General features: G+C 48.2%; 2 protein-coding genes, 1 long non-coding RNA gene and 10 other non-coding genes across 23 annotated transcripts in view; 12 read left to right on the top strand and 1 right to left on the bottom strand.

Annotated features, from left to right (window-relative positions):
- The window catches only part of SLC3A2 (solute carrier family 3 member 2), a 29,420-nt gene extending 26,968 nt beyond the window's left edge, over positions 1–2,452 (bottom strand). The window contains exon 1 of one of the 6 annotated variants that reach the window (XM_008953915.5): positions 2,012–2,452. In XM_008953915.5, coding sequence (XP_008952163.1) covers positions 2,012–2,123 — 112 coding nt within the window. In that variant the 5' untranslated portion in view covers positions 2,124–2,452. The remainder of the gene's footprint in view (positions 1–2,011) is intronic. The other 5 variants (XM_003828512.4, XM_055094424.2, XM_003828511.4 and 2 more) reach the window with 5 other exon arrangements.
- A 306-nt stretch (positions 2,453–2,758) lies between these two features.
- Positions 2,759–2,827, top strand: LOC112441248 (small nucleolar RNA SNORD25). Its single transcript, XR_003029188.3, has one exon. It is a non-coding gene; the product is annotated as a small nucleolar RNA SNORD25 (small nucleolar RNA).
- Positions 2,827–4,365, top strand: LOC134731238 (uncharacterized). The gene is made up of 5 exons (XR_010113430.1): positions 2,827–2,967; positions 3,177–3,260; positions 3,455–3,505; positions 3,845–3,878; positions 4,318–4,365. It is a non-coding gene; the product is annotated as an uncharacterized LOC134731238 (long non-coding RNA).
- Positions 3,025–3,101, top strand: LOC112441266 (small nucleolar RNA SNORD26). Its single transcript, XR_003029203.1, has one exon. It is a non-coding gene; the product is annotated as a small nucleolar RNA SNORD26 (small nucleolar RNA).
- LOC112441265 (small nucleolar RNA SNORD27) lies at positions 3,310–3,381 on the top strand. Its single transcript, XR_003029202.1, has one exon. It is a non-coding gene; the product is annotated as a small nucleolar RNA SNORD27 (small nucleolar RNA).
- On the top strand, positions 3,701–3,775 carry LOC112441264 (small nucleolar RNA SNORD28). The gene has a single exon (XR_003029201.1). It is a non-coding gene; the product is annotated as a small nucleolar RNA SNORD28 (small nucleolar RNA).
- Positions 4,097–4,221, top strand: LOC112441272 (small nucleolar RNA SNORD22). Its single transcript, XR_003029209.1, has one exon. It is a non-coding gene; the product is annotated as a small nucleolar RNA SNORD22 (small nucleolar RNA).
- Positions 4,366–4,413: 48 nt separating the features above from the next.
- LOC112441263 (small nucleolar RNA SNORD29) lies at positions 4,414–4,478 on the top strand. Its single transcript, XR_003029200.1, has one exon. It is a non-coding gene; the product is annotated as a small nucleolar RNA SNORD29 (small nucleolar RNA).
- Positions 4,479–4,648: 170 nt separating this feature from the next.
- LOC112441267 (small nucleolar RNA SNORD30) lies at positions 4,649–4,718 on the top strand. Its single transcript, XR_003029204.1, has one exon. It is a non-coding gene; the product is annotated as a small nucleolar RNA SNORD30 (small nucleolar RNA).
- A 267-nt stretch (positions 4,719–4,985) lies between these two features.
- LOC112441268 (small nucleolar RNA SNORD31) lies at positions 4,986–5,056 on the top strand. The gene has a single exon (XR_003029205.1). It is a non-coding gene; the product is annotated as a small nucleolar RNA SNORD31 (small nucleolar RNA).
- Positions 5,057–5,345: 289 nt separating this feature from the next.
- LOC112441271 (small nucleolar RNA SNORD22) lies at positions 5,346–5,471 on the top strand. Its single transcript, XR_003029208.1, has one exon. It is a non-coding gene; the product is annotated as a small nucleolar RNA SNORD22 (small nucleolar RNA).
- Positions 5,472–17,697: 12,226 nt separating this feature from the next.
- On the top strand, positions 17,698–17,888 carry LOC112441328 (U2 spliceosomal RNA). The gene has a single exon (XR_003029257.2). It is a non-coding gene; the product is annotated as a U2 spliceosomal RNA (small nuclear RNA).
- Positions 17,703–26,460, top strand: WDR74 (WD repeat domain 74). Of its 6 annotated transcripts, XM_063608527.1 has the most exons (13): positions 17,703–19,314; positions 19,525–19,600; positions 19,733–19,885; positions 19,964–20,070; positions 20,157–20,278; positions 23,346–23,421; positions 23,541–23,687; positions 23,850–23,951; positions 24,855–24,955; positions 25,051–25,106; positions 25,445–25,590; positions 25,708–25,764; positions 26,240–26,460. In XM_063608527.1, exons 3-13 carry the CDS (start codon positions 19,822–19,824, stop codon positions 26,417–26,419), a joined length of 1,158 nt encoding a protein of 385 aa, XP_063464597.1. In that variant the 5' UTR covers positions 17,703–19,314; positions 19,525–19,600; positions 19,733–19,821; the 3' UTR covers positions 26,420–26,460. The 6 variants fall into 6 exon arrangements, with proteins under 6 accessions (XP_063464597.1, XP_057155147.1, XP_057155146.1 ...); XM_057299164.2 differs by lacking the exon at positions 19,525–19,600; XM_057299163.2 differs by having other exon boundaries at positions 19,525–19,885.
- Positions 26,461–26,499: the final 39 nt, after the last annotated feature.

Raw genomic sequence — 26,499 nt, 5'->3', positions numbered from 1 at the left:
AATACACAATTCTGGACTTCTGGATTCTTTTGAAAACTGACTTCTGATCACACAGAGACAATATTGTCGCAAGGCAACAATCAGCTGGAGCTGTGAAAGGGCTGCCCAGTTCACCAGAGTCCCAACTCAGTTCATTTCACTTACCTACATTACTTAGCTGATTTCTGTACGTGAGTTGGAGACCCCTAACCTAAATCCCCTCTTTTCCACTTCCACTGCCATTATACTTGTTAGTATTGAATCCTCTTGCCTAAACTACTATGGCAATCTAATTAATGCCCTTGTCTCCATCTTATCCCCCAATGTCTTAATCACTTTCCTACTTAAAAACTCTCCCTGGTTTTTTTTCTTTTCTATGTATAATTCAAATGATTTAGCTTTGCATTCAAGGTCCTGCTTATCTGGCTTTCCCCAGGAAATACTTTCCAGTTTTATATTCTAACACTCCCCTTTTGCCCATCTTTCATGAATTGTAGCTACACACTTCCTTCTTTTTCTAGCACCAAGCTTGTGCTCCAGTTGTTCCTTTAACTGGAATTCCCCTCCCAAGTCTTTCTACCCTTTCAGGCCCAGACACTCTATAAAGCATTTCCCAACTGCCATTCCCACACACAACCTCCCCAGCCTTGTCTGTCTACTCTGGGCCATCTTGATTTTCCAGTTTATCTGTCCCACATTTTTTTTTTTTTTTTTTTTTTTTGAGACAGGGTCAGTCTCAGTCATCCAGGCTGGAGTGCAGTGCAGTGGCTTGATCACAGCTCATTTGCAGTCTCAACCTCCTGGGCTCAAGCAATCCTCCCACCTTAGCCTCCCAAGCAGCTGGGGCTACAGGCATGCACCACCGCTCCTGGCTAATTTTTTCCATTTTTTTGGTAGAGATGGGTATGGGTTTCTCACTATGTTGCTTAGACTGGTCTTGAACTCTTGGGCTCAAGAGATCCTCCCGCCTTGGCCTCCCAAAATGCTGAGCCAGGCCGGGTGTGGTGGCCCACCCCTGTAATCCCAGCACTTTGGGAGGCTGAGGAAGGAGGTCACCTGAGGTCAGTAGTTCGAGAGCAGCCTGGCCAACATGATGAAACCCCGTCTCTCCTAAAAATACAAAAATTAGTGTGGCATGATGATGGTGGGAGCCTGTAATCCCAGCTACTCAGGAGGCTGAGGAAGGAGAATCGCTTGAACCTGGGAAGCGGAGGTTGCAGTGAACAGACATCCCGCCACTGCACTCCAGCCTGGGCGACAGAGCAAGCCTCCGTCTTGAAAGAAAAAAATGTTTGGCTGGGCGCGGTGGCTCACGCCTGTAATCCCAGCACTCTGGGAGGCCGAGGCAGGCGGATCACCCGAGGTCAGGAGTTCAAGACCAGCCTGACCAACATGGAGAAACCCTGTCTCTACTAAAAATACAAAATTAGCCGGTCACGGTGGCGCATGCCTGTAATCCCAGGTACTCAGGAGGCTGAGGCAGGAGAATTGCTTGAACCCGGGAGGTGGATTGCAGTGAGCTGAGATCGGGCCATTGCACTCCAGCCTGGGCAACAAGAGCGAAACTCCGTCTCAAAAAAAAAAAAGAAAGAAAAAAATGTTTATAAAGTGTGCTTGTACACGTAGATGTTTACCACAAACGACTGAACTAATGTTGTCCGGTCTCAGTAAAACAGTCTATAGCTGACTGCAACCATATTGATCAGGCAGGAGTTGCAGCAGGCAGCACCGCCGGAGCTCTTTAGGGTTCCCCATCAATAAAATGGGGGTTGTCATCCTACCTAGCTCTTGGGATTTTGGTGGATTAATCGATTCATATAGTGTGCTTAAAACGGTGCTCCATAAATGTTAGCTAATGTTGGCCCGTAGTAGTCCAAGATCTAAAGAAAAAGCACCAGAAGGCAGGACATAGGGAACCAGTTAGGAAAAAATCAGATCCTGTCTTCAGTGAAGCACTTACGTCCTGACTTACTTTCCCGAAATGGCCCCACCAAAGGGGACCTCCTCCCGAGCTTAGCCCAGGATCCAGTACCTGAGTCGTCCCCCGCGCTGAGACCCTGGACACCAGCCTCCGAACGTGAGCCAGGCAACTGGCGCGGAATCGACACGACGGCGATCGAGGCTTCAGGAAGCTGTAGCTCCATGGAGGCGGATCCTGCACACAGGTTTGGGGTGTGTGTGGGCAAGGGGCAGCTCAGAACAGGGTTAGAGGGTAGGCAGTCGTGACCGTCAGTCCAGGATCGCCGTGAGGCAGTGATCTCACCGCTCCTGCCACATGCACTGGGTGAGAAAACCAAGCCGCAATGCGGTCGGTGAGCCAGCACGCTCCCGTAGGACGCATGCGCGCCTTTTTCGCGCCGCAAGTTCAGGTGGCGCTTTGTCTACGCCCTCCTTCCCTGGAACTCTCTACCCACAACTCCCCGGGGTCGCATGCGGTCAACGTATGCGCGTGCGCTCGCCATAGCCCCGCCCCCAAATCCCGTGGGCCTCTGCGGCATGGTATTTAATCGTGTCCCCGGGGAAGATTCGTTCTCATTTTTCTTCTGCTCTTGGTGAGTGGCCTCGTGGGCTTTATAGCTGTTACTCTTTTGTGCTTTGTCTTTTTATTTTCTTTTGAGCGATTGTGCGAACATAGCATAGCACGCACTATGCCTTCTGTGTTGTAGCTGTCTGGCCAGGGCGACTGGCGGATAAGGTCTTGTGCGTGGCCTCGAGGCTTAAAAGTAGCAGCGGGGCTTTGTGAAGGACAAAATGGCGATGGCGGGCCGTGTAGGTCCCCCTTCCTATGATGAGGACCTTTTCACAGACCTGTACTGAGCTCCGTGAGGATAAGTAACTCTGAGGAGATGGGCCCTGCAAGCCTCCTGCTTAGCCGTCTCTTCAGAAAATAGCGTTTTCGAAATGCCTTGTGTTGACCTAATGTCTTATTGGGTTCCTGTCTGCAGGATTTACGCGCACGTTGGAACCGAAGAGAGCTCTGTTGTTGCAGTAAGTTCTTACGGCCATTTCTTAATCTCTGCTCTTTCGTTGAGTGTGTGGAAGTTGCTACGGGGATGATTTTACGAACTGAACTCTCTCTTTCTGATGGATTAGTGGAGAAAACACAGAAAATTCTGAGTAGCACTGTACTGTACACAACAAATGTCAGGGCCCTATTGATTTGTCTGAGGTGTTAGTGAAGGGTGTTATTTTTTCAGATGTTCAGCCCACAAGAGCTTACTGGTGAAGAAATGGGACAAGACCCATCTTTATGCAAAGCCAGCGTTACAGTAATGTTCCAGGTAGGTGTACATGGTTTATGCTCTTACAGAGGAGACCTTGTAGATAACCACTCCATGATGAACACAAAATGACAAGCATATGGCTGAACTTTCAAGTGATGTCATCTTACTACTGAGAAGTGAGAGAGAGGTCTTAAGGGGTCTTTGAATGACTATTTTTAGGTACATAAAATGCTTTCCTCTGTTGTCTACAGCATCTCATAATCTATCCTGGGGAATTCAGCTGCCTCCCAGGGTGAATACAGGTAATTATCCAAATTGGTGTATGTCATCTTTGTAAATGTTCACAAGAAAACAAGTGGCCGGCGGAAGCAATGTTTTTTGGCGCCTTCCATCTTGTTCCTCTTGAAATGATTTTCTGGGGAGGGAGATCGCAACCCGGTACTACAGTTCTTGTAAGGGTGTGCTGTTACCCTCATCCATATATCGATCACGTTACTGTCAGATGATTTGAATTGATAAGCTGATGTTCTGTGAGGTACAAAAGTTAATAGCATGTTAGAGTTCTGATGGCAGTTGTTGTTTATGAATAAGCTTCACTCCATCCTAATACCTTAAAATAACTAATTTGCTTTCCTTTCCAGGTATTCCTGATGACAGTCTGCCCTCTATCTTACAGTAAGTTGTTTTTCGAATTCTGTGGGCCTATTATCTAATAGATAACTTAGGCATTTTGATATTTGTTACCAAAGCCTGCTTAACCCATAAAGTTTTCTGGTTCCTCTTGTTCTCTGTAGTGATGTTTCTAGACCTCCCCTTTTTTCTCTCAGATAGATGCCCACTGATCTGCCCAGGGTCAGACGAATGCTTGTCAGTTGTAGCTTTCCAGGATTCAGCTCCAATGAGGAGGAAACATCCTGCCTTACCCCTGTTTTAGCCTGGGAACCAGTAATTGTGAACTCACCAGGGTTAACTTGAAGAGGGCATGAGAGCTTATTCCATAAGGAACTGTCTGAGACATTTGGTTACCTTTTCTTAGTTTGTCCATTAGCAACCGTAACTAAAATAGTTTTGGCCGTTTGGGATAATTAGCTAATTGAATGATTTTTTGATTCAGGAGCAGCTTGTTGCTATATACCATTGAAAAGCCTTCAGAGCTGAGAGGTTAGTTGATATTTTTTGTTCCTTACAGCTTATGCCACCAAGTAGGCAGTTTCTATGATGAATCAAACTAGCTCACTATGACCGACAGTGAAAATACATGAACACCTGAGAAACTGGAGAACGCAGGGAGTGGGGGGTAACCATGTCTGAGGAATCTTTCACCCACAGCTTTGTTTTTCTCTAGGTACTACTAACCAATAACCTGCTTGGCTCAAAGGTGAGTAATTTCACGGTATTCAATGCACTCAGTATATAGGGTAGGAAAAAGTGCCTTTTAGGCCTGTGTTTGTGATGACTTACATGGAATCTCGTTCGGCTGATGACTTGCTGTTGAGACTCTGAAATCTGATTTTCTAAGAATGATGGGTGGGAACAACGTAATGCGGGATATGAGAAGCACTACTGACTTGGTCTTCCTCCTTTCAGGGCCAGCACCTTCTCTCTAAAGCCCAAGAGGAGTTTGAGGTAAATGGCTTTGCAATAGTTACCATCAATGGCTGCTATATAAAATTTTCTGTGATTTTTGTGTGTGATAGCACTGTGGTCTGGGTGAATGTACACAGACATAACTGGCTTAACCCAAAGTCTTTGATCTCCTGAACCACCAGTGATGAATTGCTGCTCACCAGTGATGAGTTGAATACCGCCCCAGTCTGATCAATGTGTGACTGAAAGGTATTTTCTGAGCTGTGAGCCTGCCTTCCAGTGACATGTTCTAAAAATTGCAAGTTATTTGAGGAGGCTTTACAGCCAATAGGAAGTTCTTGGGCTAAGTAGTGTTTCCTATAAAATGTGCCCTGAAACTTCTTTCTGCCAAGCAATAGATATAATTGAGAGATTGTAAAATGTGACGTAGAATGAAAGTCTCTCAAGACTACATTTTTCTTTCTTGATTTTGCAGGAAAACTAGGTGTCTGTGTTCACTCCAGGCTGAAGTTACAGGTGAGTAAACCTAAATGTAAGGTGGACTATGCTAAAAATTCCCAATGAAGAAACTTTCACATGTCTTACTCTCTGTCCTAGTCCCAGAGCCTGTAAAGGTGAACCCACTGGGACTGGCTGGGGGAGAAGAGGAAGATTTGTTCCAGAAGGAACTGTCTGAGGGATGATAAAGATTTCTATACAGAGAAAGGGAGTAATCATCACTTGTTGAAAACATTGGTTTTATTTCTTCCAGGTCTGAGCAAATAAGGTGTATAAAAAATGGTAGGTATCTGTTTAAATATTTAACTGATTTTATATTAGCAACCTTTTGCTCCTAGGTTACATAGTGTTAAATATTGTGTTCATTTGTATTTTCCAATCCAATAAGAACTTTTTTTTTTTTTTAACCTCTGCAGGAATCTGTCTTGGAGGACATCGGAAGGTGAATTTTCCAAGTCCTTGGACAACCTAGCTGTTGAAAAGCTTTCTGGGTTTGGGGAGTATTTCAGATGTACCTTAAAGTGTTAGCAGACACAGATTAAGACACTGGGAGCCAATGAAACAGCAGTTGAGGGTTTGCTGTGTATCACATTTCTGTATTTTATCACCCCCTTCCTGCAACATTATTTCTCTGGAATCTACCTGCCCTTTTGTTTTTTAGATACAAGGGCTTGGTTTTGTTACCCAGGCTGGTTTCAAGGCCATAGCTTTAAGAGATCCTCTCACCACAGATTTCCAAAGTGCTGGGATTGCAGGTGTGATTCATGGCACCCAGACTTTGCTGCCTTTCTTACATAATCCAGGCCCAGAACCCAAACTCAGGCACTGCATAGATGACCAGTTTTGTAAACTACTGACCTAGCTTGTTGCCAATTGTTGATTGAACTTCCCATAACTCCACTTCGTGTCTGTTCCTCTGTATACAGCCACCTTCTGTTCCCATCATGAGCCTTTAGGTCTCCATTTGCATATTGCAAATACTATGTTCCATGTAGGTAGCTCATGCAGGGCCTTGCTCTTCACTTCAAAAAAGGTTCCCTTGAGGACTGGCTGTCAATTTGTGTTGCTGTGTTGGTTGTTGATGAAAATAATAAAATGAGTGATTACATAGTCCTGTTTACTTTTTTTGTGTGTATGTGTCTCTTAGCATCAGTGTGTAAATTTCCATGGGAAACTGGCTTTCCTCTCATGCTCCCTGAAGTACCTGGAACTTGAAGGGACATCTGACAGTTTGCCTGATAGGCAGTGTGTTAAATGAGTAACCTGAGTAGAACATCCATCTTTTTTTTTTTCTCTCTTGCCTAGTCTTAGAGTACAATGACATGATCACAACCTCACTGCAGCTTCAAGCTTTTGGGCTTAAGCAAACCTACTTGACTTTAACCAGCAGCTGGGCCTGGGACTACAGACACCACACCCAGCCCAAATCTGTTTTTTCCTGGGGGAAGTGAGGGACAATGGAGTCTGAAGCTGGAGTGCAGTAGTGCCATCTCGCCTCCCTGCAGCCTCCACCTGGATTCAGTGATTGTCCTGCCTCAGCCCCGAGTAGCTGGGATTGCAGATACCTGTCACCAAGCAAGCCTAGTTATTGGGATTTTAGTAGAGGTTTCACTATGTTGACCAGGCTTAGTCCTAACCTCAAGTGATCTGCCTGCCTCCCAAACCTGTGCCCTTTTTTTTTTTTTTTTTTTTTGAGGTGGAATCTCGTTCTTGTCACCCAGGCTGGAATGCAGTGGCATTATCTTGGCTCACTGTAACTTCACCACCTGGGTTCAAGCCATTCTCCCTGCCTCAGCCTCCTGAGTAGCTGGAACTACAGCCACATGCCACCACACCCGGCTACTTTTTTGTATTTTTAGTACAGATGGGGTTTCACCGTGTTAACAGGATGGTCTCGATCTCCTGACCTCATGATCCGCCTGCCTCGGCCTCCCAAAGTGTTGGGATTACAGGTGGGAACCACTGCGCCCAGCCAAATTATGCTTTTTATTTTATTTTTTTGAAATGGAGTTTCTCTGTTATTTCCCAGGCTGGAGTGCAATGGCAGGATCTCTGCTCACCGCAACCTCCGCCTCCCAGGTTCAAGCGATTCTCCTGCCTTAGCCTCCCAAGTAGCTGGGATTACAGGCATGCGCCACCATGCCCGGCTAATTATTGTGTGTGTGTGTATGTGTATATATATATATATATATATTTTTTTTTTTTTTTTTTTTTTTTTTTTCAGTAGAGATGGGGTTTCTCCATATTGGTCAGGCTGATCTTGAACTCCTGACCTCAGGTGATCCACCCGCCTCGGCCTCCCAAAGTGCTGGGATTACAGGCATGAGCCACGGTGCCTGGCCAAATCTCTGCTTTTTAATTGGCCTTGAGGAAGGAGGGAAAGCACAGGGACAGTGCCAACCTGTGGATACTGTGGGGTACAGAGTTGTGTATGGTTAGGTCAGCAGCTCTCAATTTTTTCAGACGGTCTTGCTCTGTCACCCAGGCTGTGGTACAGTTGTGCGATCACAGCTCACTGCAGCCTCAACTTGCTGGGCTCCAGTGATTCTCCCACCTCAGCCTCCCAAATAGCTGGGACCACAGGTGCACACCACCATGCCCAGCTAATTTTGTATTTTTGTTAGAGACAGTTTCACCATATTACCTAGGCTGGTCTTGAACTCCTGAGCTCAAGCAGTCCACCCAACTCTGCCTCCCAAAGTGCTGGGATTACAGACATCTGCACCTGGCTGCTTTTCTTTGTTTTTTGTGGGTTTTTTTTTAAGCCACCAGGTATTAAAGCCGGTTCTCAATCTTTTTAACCAGGCAGAATATGTTTGGAGAGATTTCTTCAGTTTTTTTTATGTTTTTTTGTTTGTTTGTTTGTGTGGTTTTTGTGTGTGTGTGTGTTTGTTTTTGTTTCTTTTGAAGCTCTTTGTCACCCAGGCTGGAGTGTAGTGGTGTCATCATGTCTCAACACAGCCGCAAGCTCCTGGGCCCAAGCGATCCGACACCTCAGTTTCCCGAGTAGCTGGGACTATAGGGACATGCCTACTATGCCCAGGTAATTTTAATTTTTTGTAGAGATAGTCTCACTATGTTGCCCAAGTTGGTCTCGAACTGGGCTCAAGTGATCCCACTGCCTCAGTGTCTCAAAGTGTTGAGATTACAGGCATGAGCCACTGCACCCTGCATCCCTCAGAAGAGCAATTTTTTAAATCTTCCCTAAGCTTGGAGACTCCAGCCTGCATTGACAGGTAGCCCCCCTTTGGGTGATTCTGTTGTAAGCCGTCAGATAATGACTACCCTTATATTTCTCAAAGTGTTTGGGAGAATGGATACCAAGTAGTGATAAATTACGGGATTTTTACCTGTTTTATTTTTTATTTATTTACTTTTTTTTTGTTTTTTGAGAAGGAGTTTCGCTCTGTCACCCAGGCTGGAGTGCAGTGGTGTGATCTCGGCTCACTGCAACCTCTGCCTCCCGGGTTCAAGCGATTCGAAGCTGAGACTACAGGCGTGTGCCACTACACCCAGATAATTTTTGGATTTTTAGTAGACACGGGGTTTCACTATATGTTGGCCAGGCTGGTCTCGAACTCCTGACCTCACATGATTCACCCACCTCACCCTTCCAAAGTGCCAGGATTACAGGTGTGAGCCACCGCACCAGGCCCTGTTTTTAATTTTTGTTTGTAAATTTTAGGATTTCTCCGGTCAGAATTATAAGAACAGCAACTCAGCTGAAACAACACACATTTTTTGCTCATTAAATGGTAGCCACATAGACTTGAGAGCTGTCAGCACAATAATTTACAACCACAAGAATGGAAGAGTCAATTCTGAGAAGACCACCCAAGGACCCTAGGGGAGCACCAGAATTTAGAGATGGAGGATCAGCAGAACAGAAACTTAGAAAAGCAGTGCAAGCAGTGAGAACCTGCACGGTACTGACTTGCAAACTGAGGGAAGTCTCCCCACTGCCCACAGCTGAATCTCTTGTTAAAGCCACAAAGAAGTCAGGTGGGGACTGGCCAGGTGCAGCGGCTCACACCTGTAATCCCAGCACTTTGGGAGGCAAAGGTGGGCTGATTACCTGAGGTCACAAGTTCAAGACCAGCCTTGCCAACATGGTGAAACCCCATCTTTACTAAAAGAAATGAGCCGGGTGTGGCGGCATGCACCTGTAGTCCCAGCTACTCAGGAGGCTGAGGCAGGAGAATCTCTTGAACCTGGGAGGACTCCAGCCTGGACGACACAGCAAGACTGTATCTCAAAAAAAAAAAAAAAAAAAAAAAAAAAAAAAAAAAAAGGCCGGGCACAGTGGCTCACACCTGTAATCCCAGCAGTTTGGGAGGCTGAGACAGGCGGATCACCTGAGGCCAGGAGTTCAAGACCAGTCTGACCAATATGGAGAAACCCTGTCTCTACTAAAAATACAAAATTAACCGGGCATGGTGGCATGTGCCTGTAATCCCAGATACTCAGGAGGCTGAGCAGGAGAATCGCTTGAACCCGGGAGGCAGAGGTTGCGGTAAGCTGAGATCGCACCATTGCACTCCAGCCTGGGCAACGAGAGAAACTCCATCTCAAAAACAAAAAAAGAAATGAGACTGGGACAATATGGAGAAATGGAGGAGAAGGCCAGAATGATTGAGGCCTGGCTCTTCACATTTCTGTACAATAATGACTCAGACTACAAGGTCTTTAGCAAGAACCTCTTCCCTAAGCTCCAGAGGAGCTTGCAGTGAGCCGAGATCACACCACTGCACTCCAGCTGGTTGACAGAGCGAGATTCCATCTCAAAAAACAAAAAAAGAAAAAGAAAAAAAAAAAGAAAATCACCTGGCCACAGTGCCTCAGTCTCCTTTTCTGTAAAAGGGAACATTAAAAGCACCTACTTATCTCTTAAGGTTGTTAATACATATAAAGTACCTGTAATGGTGCCTGGCACCATTGACCAGCAGGCTAGAAACCTGGAGTCAGTCATCACCAGAGAACAGAGGGAAGGAAAGCCAGCGCCCTACATGGGACATTTCAGCAGAGTGTGAATAGAGGGAGAAAATGCAAATACCTGGCCAGGCATGGTAGCTCATGGCTGTAATCTCAGCACTTTGAATGGTGAAGGCAGGAGGGTTGCTTGAGGCCAGGAGTTCAAGACCTGCCTGGGCAACATAGCAAGACCCCATCTCTACAAAAAATTAAAATTAGCCAGGCATAGTGGTGCATGCCTGTAGTCCTAGGTACTTGGGAGGCTAAGGTACTTGAGAGGGTAGCTTGAGCCCGGGAGGTCAAAGCTAATTCCTAGAGAACCAGGGAGCAGATAAAATTAGCAAGGGTAAGGTTGATGGCCAACAGGTAAGCCAGTGTTTCTTTTGTATTTTTATTTATTTATTTATTTATTTATTTATTTTTTGGAGACCGAGTCTTGCTCTGTCGCCAGGGCTGGAGTGCAGTGGCACGGTCTTGGCTCACTACAACCTCCACCTCCCAGGTGCAAGCGAGTCTTCTGCCTCAGTCTCCTGAGTAGCTGGGATTACAGGTGTGTGCCACCATGCTGGCTAATTTTTGTACTTTTAGTAGAGAGGGGATTTCACCATGTTGGCCAGGCTGGTCTCGAACTGCTGACCTCACGTGATCCACCCGCCTCAGCCTACCAAAGTGCTGGGATTACAGGCATGAGCCACCGCGCCCAGCCACCAGTGTTTCTTTCCCAGGACCTGCCCAACTCCAAGCCAGAGTCACCAGTGACAGAGCACGAGTATTGCCATCTTGGACAAGCACTGTCATTTTAAGTTCACCTTGATCAAAAACTGCCTAAATCCAAAGCGCATCAACCTAATGGCTAAAGTCACCATGACCATAAACCACAAATGATATCTCCATCCAGAAACATTCCAAACCCCTCCCCGACCAGAGACATGCCAGCCCCGAGATAACCTCCACTCCAGAGACATTTAAACCCTGCCATAAATTTCTCCCCAACACAGAAACATTCCAAGCTTCTGATAAGCCCCCTCACCCTAAAACCAATATATACTCTTAGTCTGTAAGAGAGAACGCTCCTGGGCTGGGAGCGGTGGCTCACGCCTGGTAATCCCAGCACTTTGGGAGGCTGAGGTGGGCGGATCACCTGAGGTCAGGAGTTTGAGAGACTCTGTCTCAAAAAAAAAAAAAAAAAAGAGAATGCTCCTGACCAAAATTGGACAGAAGCCCCTCTCAGGTTTATTTATTTTAGAGAAATAAACTTGTCTTTGACTGTTAAGCCACATTTCGTGTTTCTTTCCTTTTTTTTTTTTTTTTTTTTGAGGCAGAGTTTCGCTCTTGTTGCCCAGGCTAGAGTGCAGTGGCACGATCTCAGCTCACTGCAACCTCTGCCTCCTGAGTTAAAGCGATTCTCTTCTCTTGCTTCGACCTCCCGAGTAGCTGGGATTACAGGCATGTGCCACCATGCCCGGCTAATTTTTGTATTTTTAGTAGAGACGGGGTTTCTCCATGTTGGTCAGGCTGGTCTCAAACTCCTGATCTCAAGTGATTTGCCCTCCTCAGACTCCCAAAGTGCTGAGATTACAGGCGTGAGCCACCGCACCCGTTGTCTTTCCTCTTTCTTTAATTCTTAAAATCACGAGGGAATATGGGCCCAGGTTAGCCACTCAAGTCCTGGAGCCAAAGATCCTCCCGGTCAGCCCTTCACCAGGGCTGCCCACAATGGCCCAAGGACCTTTAGATCCTGTTCCTTCATGTCTGTCCAGCCCTTTCCGGATTTCTGTGGCCTTTTATCAGATATTTGGACACCTTCAGTCAGGTTCCCCTGTCTCTCTGGGGCTGTGGTTGTTAGTGTGTAGATTAATTGAATGGGCTTCAGCAGGGCTCCAAGAATCCCCCCAAAAATTGTATGCAAAATTGTGTAAGGCAAATATGCATTGATTTGGGGAAAGCATTCAATAAATTCTCAGAAGAGTTGGAGGATGCAATAAAAATGAAAAACCCAGCCTAGCCAACATGGTGAAACCTCATCTCTACTAAAAATACAAAAACTAGCTGGGCATGGTGGCGGGCACCTGTAGTCCCAGCTACTCAGAAGGCTGAGGCAGGAGAATTGCTTGAACCTGGGAGGCAGAGGTTGCGGTGAGACTATCTCAAAAAAAGAAATAAAAAATTAAAAAATTAAATAAAAATGAGGCTGGGCACGGTGGCTCAAGCCTGCACTTTGGGAAGCCGAGGCGGGTAGATCACCTGAGGTAAAAAGTTTGAGACCAGACTGGCCAACGTGATGAAACCCTGTCTCTACTAAAAATACAAAAAATTAGCCGGGCGTGGTGGTGTGCACCTGTAATCCCAGCTACTTCAGAGGCTGAGGCAGGAGAATCCCTTGAACCCAGGATGTGGAGGTTGCAGTGAGCCGAGATCACACTACTGCACTCCAGCCTGAGTGACAGAGTGAGACTCTATCTCAAAAAAAAAAAAAAAAAAATTTGTAACATTCTCGTCTTCAAAAAAGAAAAATAAAAAAAGGCCAGGTGCCCTGGTTCAAGCCTGTAATCCCAGCATTTCGGGAGGTTAAGGAAGGAGGATAGATTGAGGCTGGGAGTTTGAGATCAGCCTGGCCAACATAGCAAGACTCCATCTTTATATTAAAAAATAAAAAGAAAAAAAAGAAAAGCAGGCTGGGTGCGGTGGCTCACGCCTGTAATCCCAGCACTTTGGGAGGCCGAGGCGGGCAGATCACGAGGTCAGGAGATCGAGACCATCTGGCTAACACGGTGAAACCCCATCTCTACTAAAAACACAAAAAAATTAGCCGGGCATGGTGGCGGGCGCCTGTTCCAGCTACTCAGGAGGCAGAAGCAGGAGAATGCTGTGAACCCAGCAGGTGGAGCTTGCAGTGAGCCGAGATCGTGCCACTGCACTCCAGCCTGGGTGACAGAGTGAGACTCTGTCTCAAAAAAACAAAAAACAAAAAACAAAATAATTTAGAGACTCCGCATGGTGGCTTATGCCCGTAATCCCAGCACTTTGGGAGGCCTAGGCGGGTGGATCACTTGGTCAGGAGTCCAGCCCAGGCTGACCAACATGGTGAAATCCTGTCTCTACTAAAAAAAAATACAAAACAAAAAGGCCAGGCATGGTGGCTAACGCCTGTAATCCCAGCACTTTGGGAGGCCGAGGTGGGCAGATCACGAGGTCAGGAGTTCAAGACCAGCCTGACCAACATGGTGAAACTCCGTTTCTTTTTTTTTTGAGACGGAGTCTTGCTCTGTTTCCCAGGCTGGAGTGCAGTGGTGCGATCTCCCCTCACTGCAAGCTCTGCCTCCCAGGTTCACACGATTCTCCTGCCTCGGCCTCCCAAATAGCTGGGATTATAGGCGCCCACCACCACCACGCGCCCAGCTAATTTTTTGTATTTTTAGTAGAGACGGGGTTTCACCATGTTAGCCAGGATGGTGTCGATCTCCTGACCTCGTGATCCGCCCACCTTGGCCTCCCAAAGTGCTGGGATTACAGGTGTGAGCCACCGCACCCGGCCTCAACCCTGTTTCTACTAAAAAAAAAAAAAATACAGGCCGGGGGCGGTGGCTCACGCCTGTAATCCCACCACTTTGGGAGGCCAAGGCGGGCAGATCACGAGGTCAGGAGATCGAGACCATCCTGGTTAACACGGTGAAACCCCGTCTCTACTAAAAATACAAAAAATTAGCCAGGCATGGTGGCAGGCGCCTGTAGTCCCAGCTACTCAGGAGGCTGAGGCAGGAGAATGGCATAAACCTGGGAGGCGGAGCTTGCAGTGAGCGGAGATTGTGCCACTGCACTCCAGCCTGGACGATAGAGCGAGACTCCGTCTCAAAAAAAAAAAAAAAAAAAAAAGCCAAGTGTGGTAGCGGGTGCCTGTAATCCCAGCTACTCAGGAGGCTGAGGCAGGAGAATCTCTTGAACCTGGGAGGCAGAGGTTGCAGTGAGATGAGATCACACCTCTGCACTCCAGCCTGGGCGACAGAGTGAGACTCTGTCTCAAAATAAGTAAATAAATAAATAGCCAGGTGTGGTGATGTGTGCCGTTGTATTCCCAGCTACTCAGGAGGCTGAGGCAAGAGAATCACTTGAACCTGGGAGGCAGAGGTTGCAGTGAGCCAAGATGGCACCACTGCACTCCAGCCTGGGCAACAGTGTAAGACTCCCTCTAAAAAAAAGTTTAGGCCAGGTGTGGTGGCTCACTCCTGTAATCTCAGCACTTTGGGCGGCCCAGGTAGGCGGATCACTTGAGGCCAGGAGTTTGAGAGCAGCCTGGACAACAGACCAGTGTCTCTACAAAAAACACATAAATTAGTTGGGCATGGATGCGTGCCTTCAGTCATAGCTACTCTACTCAGGAGGCTGAGGTGGGAGGATCACTTGAGCCCAGGAGGTCAAGGCTGCAGTGAGCCGTGATTGCACCATTGCACTCCAGCCTGGGTGACAGAGCAAGACTCTGTCTTTAAAAATTAAAAAAATAAAAAACAAAAAATAAGGCCGGTTGCAGTGGCTCACGCCTGTAATCCCAACACTTTGGAGGCTGAGGTGGGCGGATCACCTGAGGTTGGGAGTTCAAGACCAGCCTGACCAACATAGAGAAACCCCATCTCTAGTAAAAATACAAAATTAGCTTGGCATGGTGGCACATGCTTGTAATCCCAGCAACTCGGGAGGCTGAGGCAGGAGAATAGCTTGAACTCAAGAGGCAGAGGTTGCGGTGAGCTGAATTGCGCCACTGCACTCTAGCCTGGGCAACAAGGGCAAGACTCCGTCTCCAAAAAATAATAATAATAAATAAATAAATAAAAATAATAAAATAAATAAATAGTATTAAATAAAATAAAAGTAGGGTGTAAAATGAGGCAGGACACAGGCAACTACTGTTTTTATATAAGTCTTTTAACACTAGTTGACAATTTAAGGTATATTAGTTTCATGAAAATAAAACATGAATTTTAAATTTTTATTTCATTTTATTTATTTATTTATTATTTTTTGAGATAGGGTGTCCCTCTCTCACCCAGCCTAGAGTGCAGTGGTGTGATCATGGCTCACTGCAGCCTCAACCTCCCAGGCTCAAGCAATCCTCCTGCCTTAGTCTTCCAAGTAGCTGAGACTTCTGGTATGTGCCACCACACCCGGATAATTTTTGTACTTTTGTAGAGACAAGGTTCGCCATGTTGTCCAGGTTGGTCTCGAACTCCTGGCCTCAAGTGATCTTCCTGCCTTGGCCTCCCAAAGTGCTAGAATTACAGGAATGAGGCCCTCGGCCCTGCCCCTGTACTAGTTTCTTATTGCCCCTGTATTCGTTTCTTACTGCTGTTGTAACAAATTACCCACAAACTTAGTGGCCAAAAACAAAACAAATGTATCATCTTACGGTTCTGGAGACCAGAGGTCCAAAATGAGTCTCAATGGGCTAAAATCAAGGTGTAATGACAGGGCTGCATTGCTTTCTGGAGGCTGCATGGGAGAATCTATTTCCTTGCTTTTTCCAACTTCTAGCTGCTGCCCACAACTCCCTGGCTGATGACTCTCTTCCATCTGCAGAGCAAGCCCTGGCAGCTCAAATCTTCCTCAGGTTGCATCACTCAGACTCTCCTGCCTCCCTCTACCCCTTATAAAGACATTTGTGATTACTCTGAGCCCACCCAGAAAATCCAGGATAAATCTCGCCGTCTCAAAATCCTTAATTTAATAATATCTGCAAAATACCTTTTGCTATGTAAGGTAACACATTCAGAGGTTCTCACTGACCATCTTTGGGGTGGGGAGGGCATTATTCTGCTTATTATCCTCTTTTTTTTTTTTTTTTTTTTTTTTTTTTTTTGAGACAGAGTCTCGCTCTGTCACCCAGGCTGGAGTGTAGTGTCATGATCTCAGATCACTGCAACCTCTGCCTCCCAGGTTCAAGCGATTCTCATGCCTCAGCCTCCCAAGTAGCTGGGACTACAGGCATGCACCATCATGCCTGGCTACTTTTTGTATTTTCAGTAGAGACGGGGTTTTGCCATGTTGCCCAGGCTGGTCTCGAACTCCTGGCCTCAAGTAATCCACCCGCCTTGGCCTCCCGAAGTGTTGGGATTACAGGTGTGAGCCACCACGCCCGGCCCCCTGCCTACTACTCTCTTGATGTGGCACCTCTCTGAAGGCTCTGAGTTTACTTATGAGAACTTGTAGAAATTTCTTTTGTTTATTAATACCAGTGTCATAAAATCATAGATTATCAGAAGCTTTGCCGGTTGACATTTTATCAGTGAGAATGTTAACGCCCCACTCCTGCCTGGAGGATCTCAGCCATGCAAGACGCTTTGATGCAAAGACACCGCCTCTATTTCCAACCCAGGTTAAGGGGTTTCCAACAGAACGATCCACGTTTATATTAATAGAGCTTACAAGAAAGCAAGACCTTAAGTCCCTTCTCAGCCAGGGCCTCATATTAATCCCTTTCATTCTGGCGAGCTTGCTTTGATCGATTAAAAAAAATCGCTCCATTTCAATTTTACCTACACTCTCCTCCTCCTCCTTCGCCCCAGTCCTCTAACGACCCTGCCTCTGCCTTCGAGGAGAGGCCCTGTGGTTTCTCGGTCGGACTTCCGGGTGGGATGCCTTGCCGCGTTGCTGGTCGGCCTGAAAGTAACTCTAAAGAGTGCGTGGGTCGGAGGACATCGGGGCTGAGGCGTCAGCACCTTTCTCCCACCGCGGGATCCCAGGTTTGAGGATCAGGAGCCTCTGAAATGGCTTTCTCAGGGCATCTTTCCCTCTCAGTGAAGGGCCAGATGTTTGCTGGCGGACAGTACAAATGCAAGGTGCGGGTCGTGCCTCGCCCCTATGTCCTCAGTTCTCACAAACTCCGGAGAGTGAGTGTCACCATTTCCCCCGTTTAAATGGGGAGGAAACAAGAGCCTAAATACCAAGCCCAGGCCATTAAGTCAGGAACTGGAGAGCAGGGAGCCCAACCTCTTCTGGACTCCAAAACCTGTGCTTTGACACCGCGCCGCGGCTTCTCCCAAGAAAGGTCCCGGAGAGGGGCGCCGCCACCTGCAGCACTGTCCCGCCGCCCCCTGGAAAGCCGAAAAACCCCTAGGATGGGAGACTAACGCCACAATCGGGGAAAAGGAGGCCACGCGGGCATTGAAATCACGACTGGTGTGTGGACCAATCCCAGGATCCTAAAAAAGCGAAAGGGGCGGGTTTATGCAAAACAAACTGAGCAGAGAGCAGGCGGCGGAAGAAGTAGAGGACGTTTAAATAGGTCTGTTTCCAAAATATAGCCACTACTATAAAGAAAGAATAATGAAAACTGTGTTTCGGAATTATAATGTATTGGGAGATAATTTAACATTTAATGCCTGGACAGTTACCATAACTGATTGGAAGATGGGAAGGATAAGGCCGCCGAGGCGCCCCAACTACAGCTATCGCTTCTCGGCCTTTTGGCTAAGATCAAGTGTAGTATCTGTTCTTATCAGTTTAATATCTGATACGTCCTCTATCCGAGGACAATATATTAAATGGATTTTTGGAATTGGGAGATGGAATAGGAGCTTGCTCCGTCCACTCCACGCATCGACCTGGTATTGCAGTACTTCCAGGAACGGTGCACCCTCCCTTCGGGGAGGAAACCAACTGTTGTTTAATGGAAGATTCTGGTTAGCCAGGATTAAAAGCTATTGGCTGTGTTCTAATTGAATCAGGTGTTTCTTTCGCTAAGCTGTTGGAGGAGGCGTGTTTGAATGACTTCTTGAGGGAGTGATTTATTGAGAGAAAATTATGTTTCACAACTGAGCGTAGAGTGTAATATCTTCATGTGGTTTACAGCAACTTTTATACGTCAGCCTCCGGGGTAGTTGGAATTACAGAAGCGCTTGCCGCCACCCCCGGCTAATGTTTTCTGTTTTTATTTTTTATTTATTTTTTTTGAGACGTCGTCTTGCTCTGTCGCCCAGGCTACAGTGCAATGGCATGATCTCAGCTCACTGCAATCTCTGCCTTCCGGGTTCATGCGATTCTCCTGCATCAGCCTCCCGAGTAGCTGGGACTACAGGCGCCCGCCACCACGCCCAGCTAATTTTTATACTTTCAATTCAATAGAGACGGGGTTTCACCATGTTGGCCAGGGTGGTCTCCATCTCTTGACCTTGTGATCCGCCCGCTTCACCCTCCCAAAGTGCTGGGAATACAGGCGTGAGCCACCGCGCCCGGCCTGGTTTCGCGTTTAATGTGTTAAACCTAGGTCGCGCTCGGGGTTTCACGCGTGAAATCCTAGCACTTCGGGAGGTTGGGGCGGGCGGATTGGGTAAATTCCAGCCTGACTAACGGTGTGAAAAATCCCGTCTTCACTAAAAAACCAAAAGAAAAGTGAATCAGGCCTGGTGGCGGGCGCTCTAGCCTGAGAGACAGAGCAAGATTCCATCTCAAAAAATAAATAAAGCTTCGCGTTAGATAAAGGGTTTACTTGTAAACTGGTAATTTGTTGCTTTTCTGTGTTAATCTCTAGGTAAAGTAGCGACTTCCTTCTCCTATTTACGCATGCGCTATTACTGTATTTCTACCGAGCGATGACTTTCTCTGCGTTTCTCATGTAGCATAGCACAGAGTACTTTTAGTTTTTTTTTTTTTTTTTTTTTTTTTTTGAGACGGAGTCTCTGACGCCCAGGCTGGAGTGCAGTGGCGCAATCTCGGCTCACTGCAAGCTCCTCCTCCCGGGTTCACGCCATTCTCCTGCCTCAGCCTCCGGAGTAGCTGGGACTACAGGCGCCCGCCACCACGCCCGGCTAGTTTTGTTTTTGTATGTTTAGTACAGACGGGGTTTCACCGTGTTAGCCAAGATGGTCTCGATCTCCTGACCTCATGATCCGCCCGCCTCGGCCTCCCAAAGTGCTGGGATTACAGGCGTGAGCCACCGCGCCTCGCTGTCCGCCTCTTGAAGAGTAAACGAGGCCGGGCGCGGTGGTTTAGTAATACCAGCTGTAATCCCAGCTACTTGGGAGGCTGAGGCAGAAGAATCGCTTGAACCCGGGAGGCGGAGGTTGAGGTGAGAGGAGATCGCGCCATTGCACTCCTGCCTGGGCAACAAGGGCGAAGTTCTCTCAAAAGAAAAAAAAAATCGTCGGTTTCCTTTTCCCATCTTTCTTTCGTGACTTATATTCCAGAACGAAGCCCCACACATCATAAATGATTTGAATCGTTTCTAAAGTGTTTCTTAAATCGTTTCTTAAATCGTTTGTTGTTTCTTGTCTAACAGTCCAGAACACATATTACATAATGGAGCCGGGAGACAGACTAGCGCTGGCTTGATCCGGGCACGCAGTCCAGGAAAGGTGCTTTTCACCCCCAAGTGCAAAATGATCAATGTATTCTTCCGATCTACATAAACAAGCACCTCCTGGTTTCATTTTCGTAAAGCAAAACAAGCATGGAAGCTTTACTGTTTCGGCTCTTTAAACTTCCAGCAACTACACTACGCTGCATCGGACTCGACGCCAGCTGGTGACGCACACGCTGCGCCGGAAGTGCGAACTGTCTGCCTCCAGGCTTTGTCATGGCGGCTGCTGCTGCACGCTGGAACCATGTGTGGGTCGGCACCGAGACTGGGATCTTGAAAGGTGGGTGGCAGGCTCGGGCGTCGGGAAGTGCAGGGGTGCACTCGCGCCCCTGGCGTGACTGACGCCTTCGTCTCTCAGGGGTAAATCTTCAGCGAAAACAGGCGGCGAACTTCACGGCGGGAGGACAGCCGCGGCGCGAGGAGGCAGTGAGCGCCCTGTGTTGGGGCACCGGCGGCGAGACCCAGGTGAGTGGCCGCTGGTCGGGCCGGAGCTGGGGGCCTGGGGCGCAGCAGCCTCGCTCTCCTCGCCATCTTGCCCTTCTTTGCCGCAGATCCTGGTGGGCTGCGCGGACAGGACGGTGAAGCACTTCAGCACCGAGGATGGCATATTCCAGGGTCAGAGACACTGCCCGGGCGGGGAGGGCACGTTCCGTGGCCTCGCCCAGGCCGACGGGTAAGACCAATCCCCTCGCTAAACTCAGGGCCGAAGGGAGAGCGTTGATGCTCCCTGAGGATACTGGAATGATGGCGACAGACAAACTCTTAGTGACACGGCTTTGAATGGGGGACAGGGACCTGGGTTTCTGCCTTATGTAGTTCATACCTGTAACACACATTTATTGAACACCTACTGAATTCCAGGCACTGGGAGAAGTACAGGGGCTGCCGGTAAAATTTCTGCCTTCAAAAAGTTCTCATCCTCTAAGGTTTTTCACCTGACTCCATTATAACCCTCTAAGTAACCATGGGCAAGTCATTTAATAGTTTTGTGTGTGTGTGTGTGTGTGTTTTGTTTTTTTTTTTTTGGAGACGGAGTTTTCGCTCTTGTTGCCCAGGCTGGAGTGCAGTGGCGCGATCTCGGCTCACTGCAACCTCCGCCTCCCGGGTTCAAGCGATACTCCTGCCTCAGCCTCCCAAGTACCTGGGATTACAGGCGCCTGCCACCACGCGCGGCTATTTTTGTATCTTTAGTAGAGACGGGGTTTCACCGTATTGGCTAGGCTGGTCTCGAACTCCTGACCTCAGGTGATCCACCTGCCTCGGACTCCCAAAGTGCTGGGATTACAGGTGTGAGCCACTGTGCCTGCTTGTCATTTAATAGTTTTAAGCAAGGCTGGGTGTGGTGGCTCATGCCTGTCATCCCAGCACTTTGGAAGGCCGAGATAGGTGGATCACTTGAGGTCAGGAGTTCAAGACCAGCCTGGCCAGCACGGTGAAACCCCTTCTCTACTAAAAAAATACAAAAATTAGCCGGGTGTGGTGGCTCATGCCTGTAATCCCAGCTACTTGGGAGGCCGAGGCTGGAGAATCGCTTGAATCCGTCCCGCAGAGGTTGCAGTGAGCAGAGATCGCACCAGTGCACTCCAGTCTGTGAAACAGAGCAAGACTCCATCTCAAAAAAAAACAACAAAAAAAGTTTTAAGCATGCATTCATTAATTCATTATTAATTCATTTATATTTTTTGAGACAGAGCCTCACTGTGTCACCTAGGCTTGAGTGCAGTGGTGCATTCATGGCTCACTACAGCCTCAACCTCCCGGGGTCAAACGATCCTCCCGCCTCAACCTCCTGAGTACCTGGGACCACAGGCAGGTGTCACTCTGCCCAGCTAAATTTTTAAGTTTTTTATAGAGATGGGGTCTCACTGTGTGCCCAGGCCAGTCTCAAACTCCTGGGCTCAACTTGAGCTCAACCACCAACAAGGTGATGTAGCTCTGAAAGCAAAGATTAGGAAGGTGCTAAGTGGTTGGATTACTGGCCCTGCTTTCTTCCAAAGATGATGAAAGAGGGCTGTGAAGCAGGCTGCATAGGTTTGGTGGTGGTAATTCTGACAGGTGAGGTCTGGAAAGCCTGTTGGGGGGACTGGATGTCTGAACCGGGTCTTGAGGGATGGGTAGAATTTTGACTGGTGGAGAAGGGGATAAGGGTATTCTAGAAAGAGGGTACTGCCTGGGAGAGGCCAAGGACTGGGGGCATGCTACAGGGTACATAAATAGGATAAATAGCATTTGATTTGGAAGTTGATAACAAGGAAGCATTTTTTTTTTTTTTTTTTTAATATATGGAGTCTCACTCTGTTGCCCAGGCTGGAGTGCAGTGGCACAGTCTCGGCTCACTGCAACCTCTGCCTCCCAGGCTCAAGCGATTCTCTTGCCTCAGCCTCCTGAGTAGCTGGGATTACAGGCATCCGCCACCACGCCCAGCTAAGTTTTTTTTGTATTTTTATTAGAGACAGGGTTTCACTATGTTGGCCAGGCTAGTCTGGAACTCCTGACCTCAGGCAATCCGCCCACCTCAGCCTCCCAAAATGCTGGGATTACAGGCGTGAACCACTGCACCCGGCCAAGGAAGCATTTTAATACAAGATGGACACTATATTAGGTTGGGATTAAATGTAAAGGGCTTTAAGTGCTAGGTTGAGAGATGTGCACTTTTATTGGTGTTGGTGAGTTATTCATTTATTGTTTTTGTTTTTCTGAGAGACGGAGTCTTGCTCTGTCACTGAGGCTGAAGTGCAGTGACATGATCTCGGCTCACTGCAACCTCCACCTCCCTGGTTCAGGCGATTCTCCTGCCTCAACTTCCCAAGTAGCTAGGACTACAGGCATGTACCACCACACCCAGCTAATTTTTGTATTTTTTAGTAGAGACAAGATTTCACTATATGTTGGCCAGGCTGGTCTGGAACTCCTGACCTCAGGTGATCTGCCTGCCTTGGCCTCCCAAAGTGCTGGGATTATAGGCGTGAGCCACTGTGCCTGGCCAAGTTATCAGTTTTTGAATAGGAAGTACCATAGTCAGCACTGGGAGCCTGTAGGAGTATGGAGGATGGATTGGAGACAGCAACTGGGAGACTTTTGCCACAGGTCAGGCAAGTCGATACAGAGCCCGAACCCAGCTAGGGAGGGTTGGCAGGTGTGAGAAAGAACATAGGCGCAGGCTGTGCAGATCCTGGGGAGAGACTTGCTTGGACTTCTTGGGAGGGATATTTTAAGCAAGAGACTGACATTTAGTGCCTGAAACTCAGAGCAAGGAACCCAAGAAGTTGGTGTTTGACTTTGACCAAGCCCTAAATTCAGACCAGCCCTAGTAAGCAACTCAAGATTCAGATAGACCAGTACAGCCAAGTGCTAGACATAGCTGTGAACAGCAAAAGCACTCTGGAATATCACAGAGTTGATTTCTAGCTGTGGTTGTAACATAGCTGAGTGGCAAATTAGTTTCTCAGCGCTTCTGTTTCCTCACTTGGTAAACCCTCACCCTGTTGAGAAAGTTGAATTAACAGATTAGGAAGCTGGAAGCTGTCAAGCCCTGCCTAGAGCCCAGTGACCTAGAGGCTTCCTTCTAAACTGGACTGTTAGTAGGGAATCTGGTTGATATGAGTTTGGGGCCTAGAGAATACTTTTATACTTTTTTTTTTTCTTTAAACATTAGTCAACTGTAGTAGTAAGGAGGAGAGAAAGATTAGAACAAGGAGTTTAATCACTTAAAAAATCCCAACTCTATCCTTTCTCTGCAGCACCCTCATCACATGTGTGGATTCTGGGATTCTCAGAGTCTGGCATGACAAGGACAAGGACACATCCTCCGACCCAGTGAGGCTCCCCTGCCCTGATGGTTGGGGGAGGTGGGCTGGGGTAGGTGCCTAATGATCACGCTGGGGAAGGGAGGATTAAGGACTCTGGAACGGACTCTTATCTCCTATTCTTTATAGCTCCTGGAACTGAGAGTGGGCCCTGGGGTGTGTAGGATGCGCCAAGACCCAGCACACCCCCATGTGGTTGCCACAGGTGGGAAAGAGAATGCTTTGAAGATATGGGACCTGCAGGGCTCTGAGGAACCTGTGTTCAGGGCCAAGAACGTGAGTGACAAGAGTGTGAAGGAGCTGTTCCTGAAGTCGAGGGAGGCTGAGGCCACTGACGATGCATTAGAGACTAGATGGACTTAGGGGGCGAAGGAGGGCTGAAAACAGGGGCACATCGAGCCCCCCATAGCCCTGTCCTCCATCTGCCCACCCCACCAGGTGCGGAATGACTGGCTGGACCTGCGGGTTCCCATCTGGGACCAGGACATACAGTTTCTCCCAGGATCACAGAAGCTTGTCACCTGCACAGGGTACCACCAGGTAAGGTGTCACCTCACACCTGCCTTCTCCTGGGATAAAGCAGCCTCCTGGAGAAATGGCCCCCACAGTTTGACACAACTGCCCTTCTCACCATTCTGAGTTCAGAGGAGCAAGCGCTTCCCCATCTGTTCCAACCCTGTCCCTGAGCCCATGACCTTCCTCTACTGTATTCTAGGGTGGAGTTTCCTGAACTATGCCTGTTTTCCTCCCACCTGGAAGAGAGGAAAGGAGAGTGGATCCCCTTCACTGTGGGAATTATAGGGTGCAGATGTCAGAGAACATTGGGCTAGGTGTTAAGAGAACTGGGTTCTGGTCCTGATGCAGCCTCTCTGATTTGCTTTGGGACCCAGGCCTGAGCCTCCCATCTCTGGCCTGAGCTCCTCAGCTTTACAGGAAGGGCCCGAATGGGGAATCTTTATGGCTTGTCTCATTTGAGGTCTTGAGACACGGGCGGGGCTGGGTCACTGTATTTGTCCTATTTTCTTTGCTTCTGCACATTGAAGTCTGATCTTGGTCATATGCCTCTGCTCAAAACACATATGAGGGCATCCTCTTTCCTCCTTCATTCAGGCTAACCCCTGCTTGAAATTTAGTACCTACTGACTACTAGACCAACTTGCTTTTCTGTCCCTCCATTTCCCCTAGATGGGAGTATGGGGGGATGGAATGCTCACACACTTCCAACCTAGGTGACCTCTCCCCTCAGCTCTGTCCATTTATGCTGCTAAGCAGCTCTCCTGACACCCTGATGCTCAGAGAAGAGGCATACATCTAAGATGAGAAAGTTTCTGGGAGTGGATCATAAATAAGAAAGCAGTGTGCAGGGAGGGGGTGAGGATGCAGAGACGCCAGAGGGTAGGTGCAGGGTGAGGATACTTTTGTGATGCTTCAGCCTTCCTCTAGGTCCGTGTTTATGATCCAGCATCCCCCCAGCGCCGGCCAGTCCTAGAGACCACCTATGGCGAGTACCCACTAACAGCCATGACCCTCACTCCGGGAGGCAAGTGAGTGTTTAGAGGGGAAGGGGTGGGAGGGTGGGGCTTGGGAAGGGCTCCAGGAGGTTACTGCTGATCCCACTTGCCTCTGGTCTCATCCTCAGCTCAGTGATTGTGGGAAACACTCATGGGCAGCTGGCAGAAATTGACCTTCGGCAAGGTGAGTGGACTAGGGTACGTTGGGGGAAAGGAAGGAGCAGGGAGAAGGGTCAGGATTCCCTCTAAGGTGGTGCAGTGGGGCCAGTGAGGCCTCATTCAGGTGCCAGATTGCCTGGGTTTAAATCCTGGTTTCCCTAAAAGCTGTATGACCTTAAACTAATTATTTCAACTCCCTGTGCCTTAGTTTCCTCACCTGCGAAATGGAAATATTAGTAGAAGCTCCAGTCTCAGGGTTTTGTTGCAGATTAAATGTTGAAATGGAAAGTGATTGGAACAGGAAACAATGAATGATTGGTTATTGGCCAGCCAGTTATCACGGATGCTTCCCCCCTTCTCTAGGGCGTCTACTGGGCTGTCTGAAGGGGCTGGCAGGCAGTGTGCGTGGGTTGCAGTGCCACCCTTCAAAGCCTCTACTAGCCTCCTGTGGCTTGGACAGAGTCTTGAGGATACACAGGATCCAGAATCCACGGGGTCTGGAGCATAAGGTAAGTTATCTCTCCCACCTCCAACTCATGGTCTTGTGGAGGCCCCGCCTCCTGTGCCCCCCGTTCATGTTTCTGTCTCAGCATGCCTGGCTCCTTAAGGCCCCTCATCTTTTGCAGGTTTATCTCAAGTCTCAATTGAACTGCCTCCTCTTGTCAGGCAGGGACAACTGGGAGGTGAGCAGTTGGGCCCGGGAATGTGGGAGCCAAGGGCATAGATGTGAGGACCTCCCTATGGAGAGGAAAAGGGGGCAGCTGGAATGCAGACCTGGGACTATCTGTTTACCTGCCTGGTCACTTAATTTCTCTGAGAGGCATTAACAGTTAAAATCCTGAGAGGGTTATTGCCAACAGCATGGATGGGGTTGCTTTCTAGGAGCAGGGAATAAAGGTGGTGGTACCCAAAGGGATTCTTTCTCAGCCAGGGTCTCCTTCCCTGTGGGTTTGTCCCTGTGCCCCTGACTACTTTTCTTTTTTCTTTTTTTTTTAACTTCTTTTTGTGGAGATGGGGTCTCCTTATGTTGCCCAGTCTGGTCGCTAAGTCCTGGGCTCAAGCAATCCTCCTGCCTTGGTCTCCCAAAGTGCTGAGATTACAGGTGGGAGCCACCGTGCCCGGCCCCCCTGACTCCTAAGCTTTCTTCCCACTCACCAGGATGAGCCCCAAGAGCCTCAAGAACCCAACAAGGTGCCCCTAGAAGACACAGAGACAGATGAACTTTGGGCATCCTTGGAGGCAGCTGCCAAGCGGAAGCTCTCGGGTTTGGAGCAGACCCAAGGAGCTCTCCAAACGAGACGGAGAAAGAAGAAGCGGCCTGGGTCCACCAGCCCCTGACGCCCCTGTGCCCACTTTGTAAATAAACTGCTGAACACCCACCATGACCCTGAGCCTTTTGTGATGGGAGAAAGGAATGA

This window comes from Pan paniscus, chromosome 9 (genome assembly GCF_029289425.2).
Source record: "Pan paniscus chromosome 9, NHGRI_mPanPan1-v2.0_pri, whole genome shotgun sequence".
Lineage (NCBI taxonomy): Eukaryota > Metazoa > Chordata > Mammalia > Primates > Hominidae > Pan > Pan paniscus.
The sequence above is the reverse complement of the archived record's forward strand: the minus strand, read 5'-3'. Positions and strand labels throughout refer to the sequence as shown.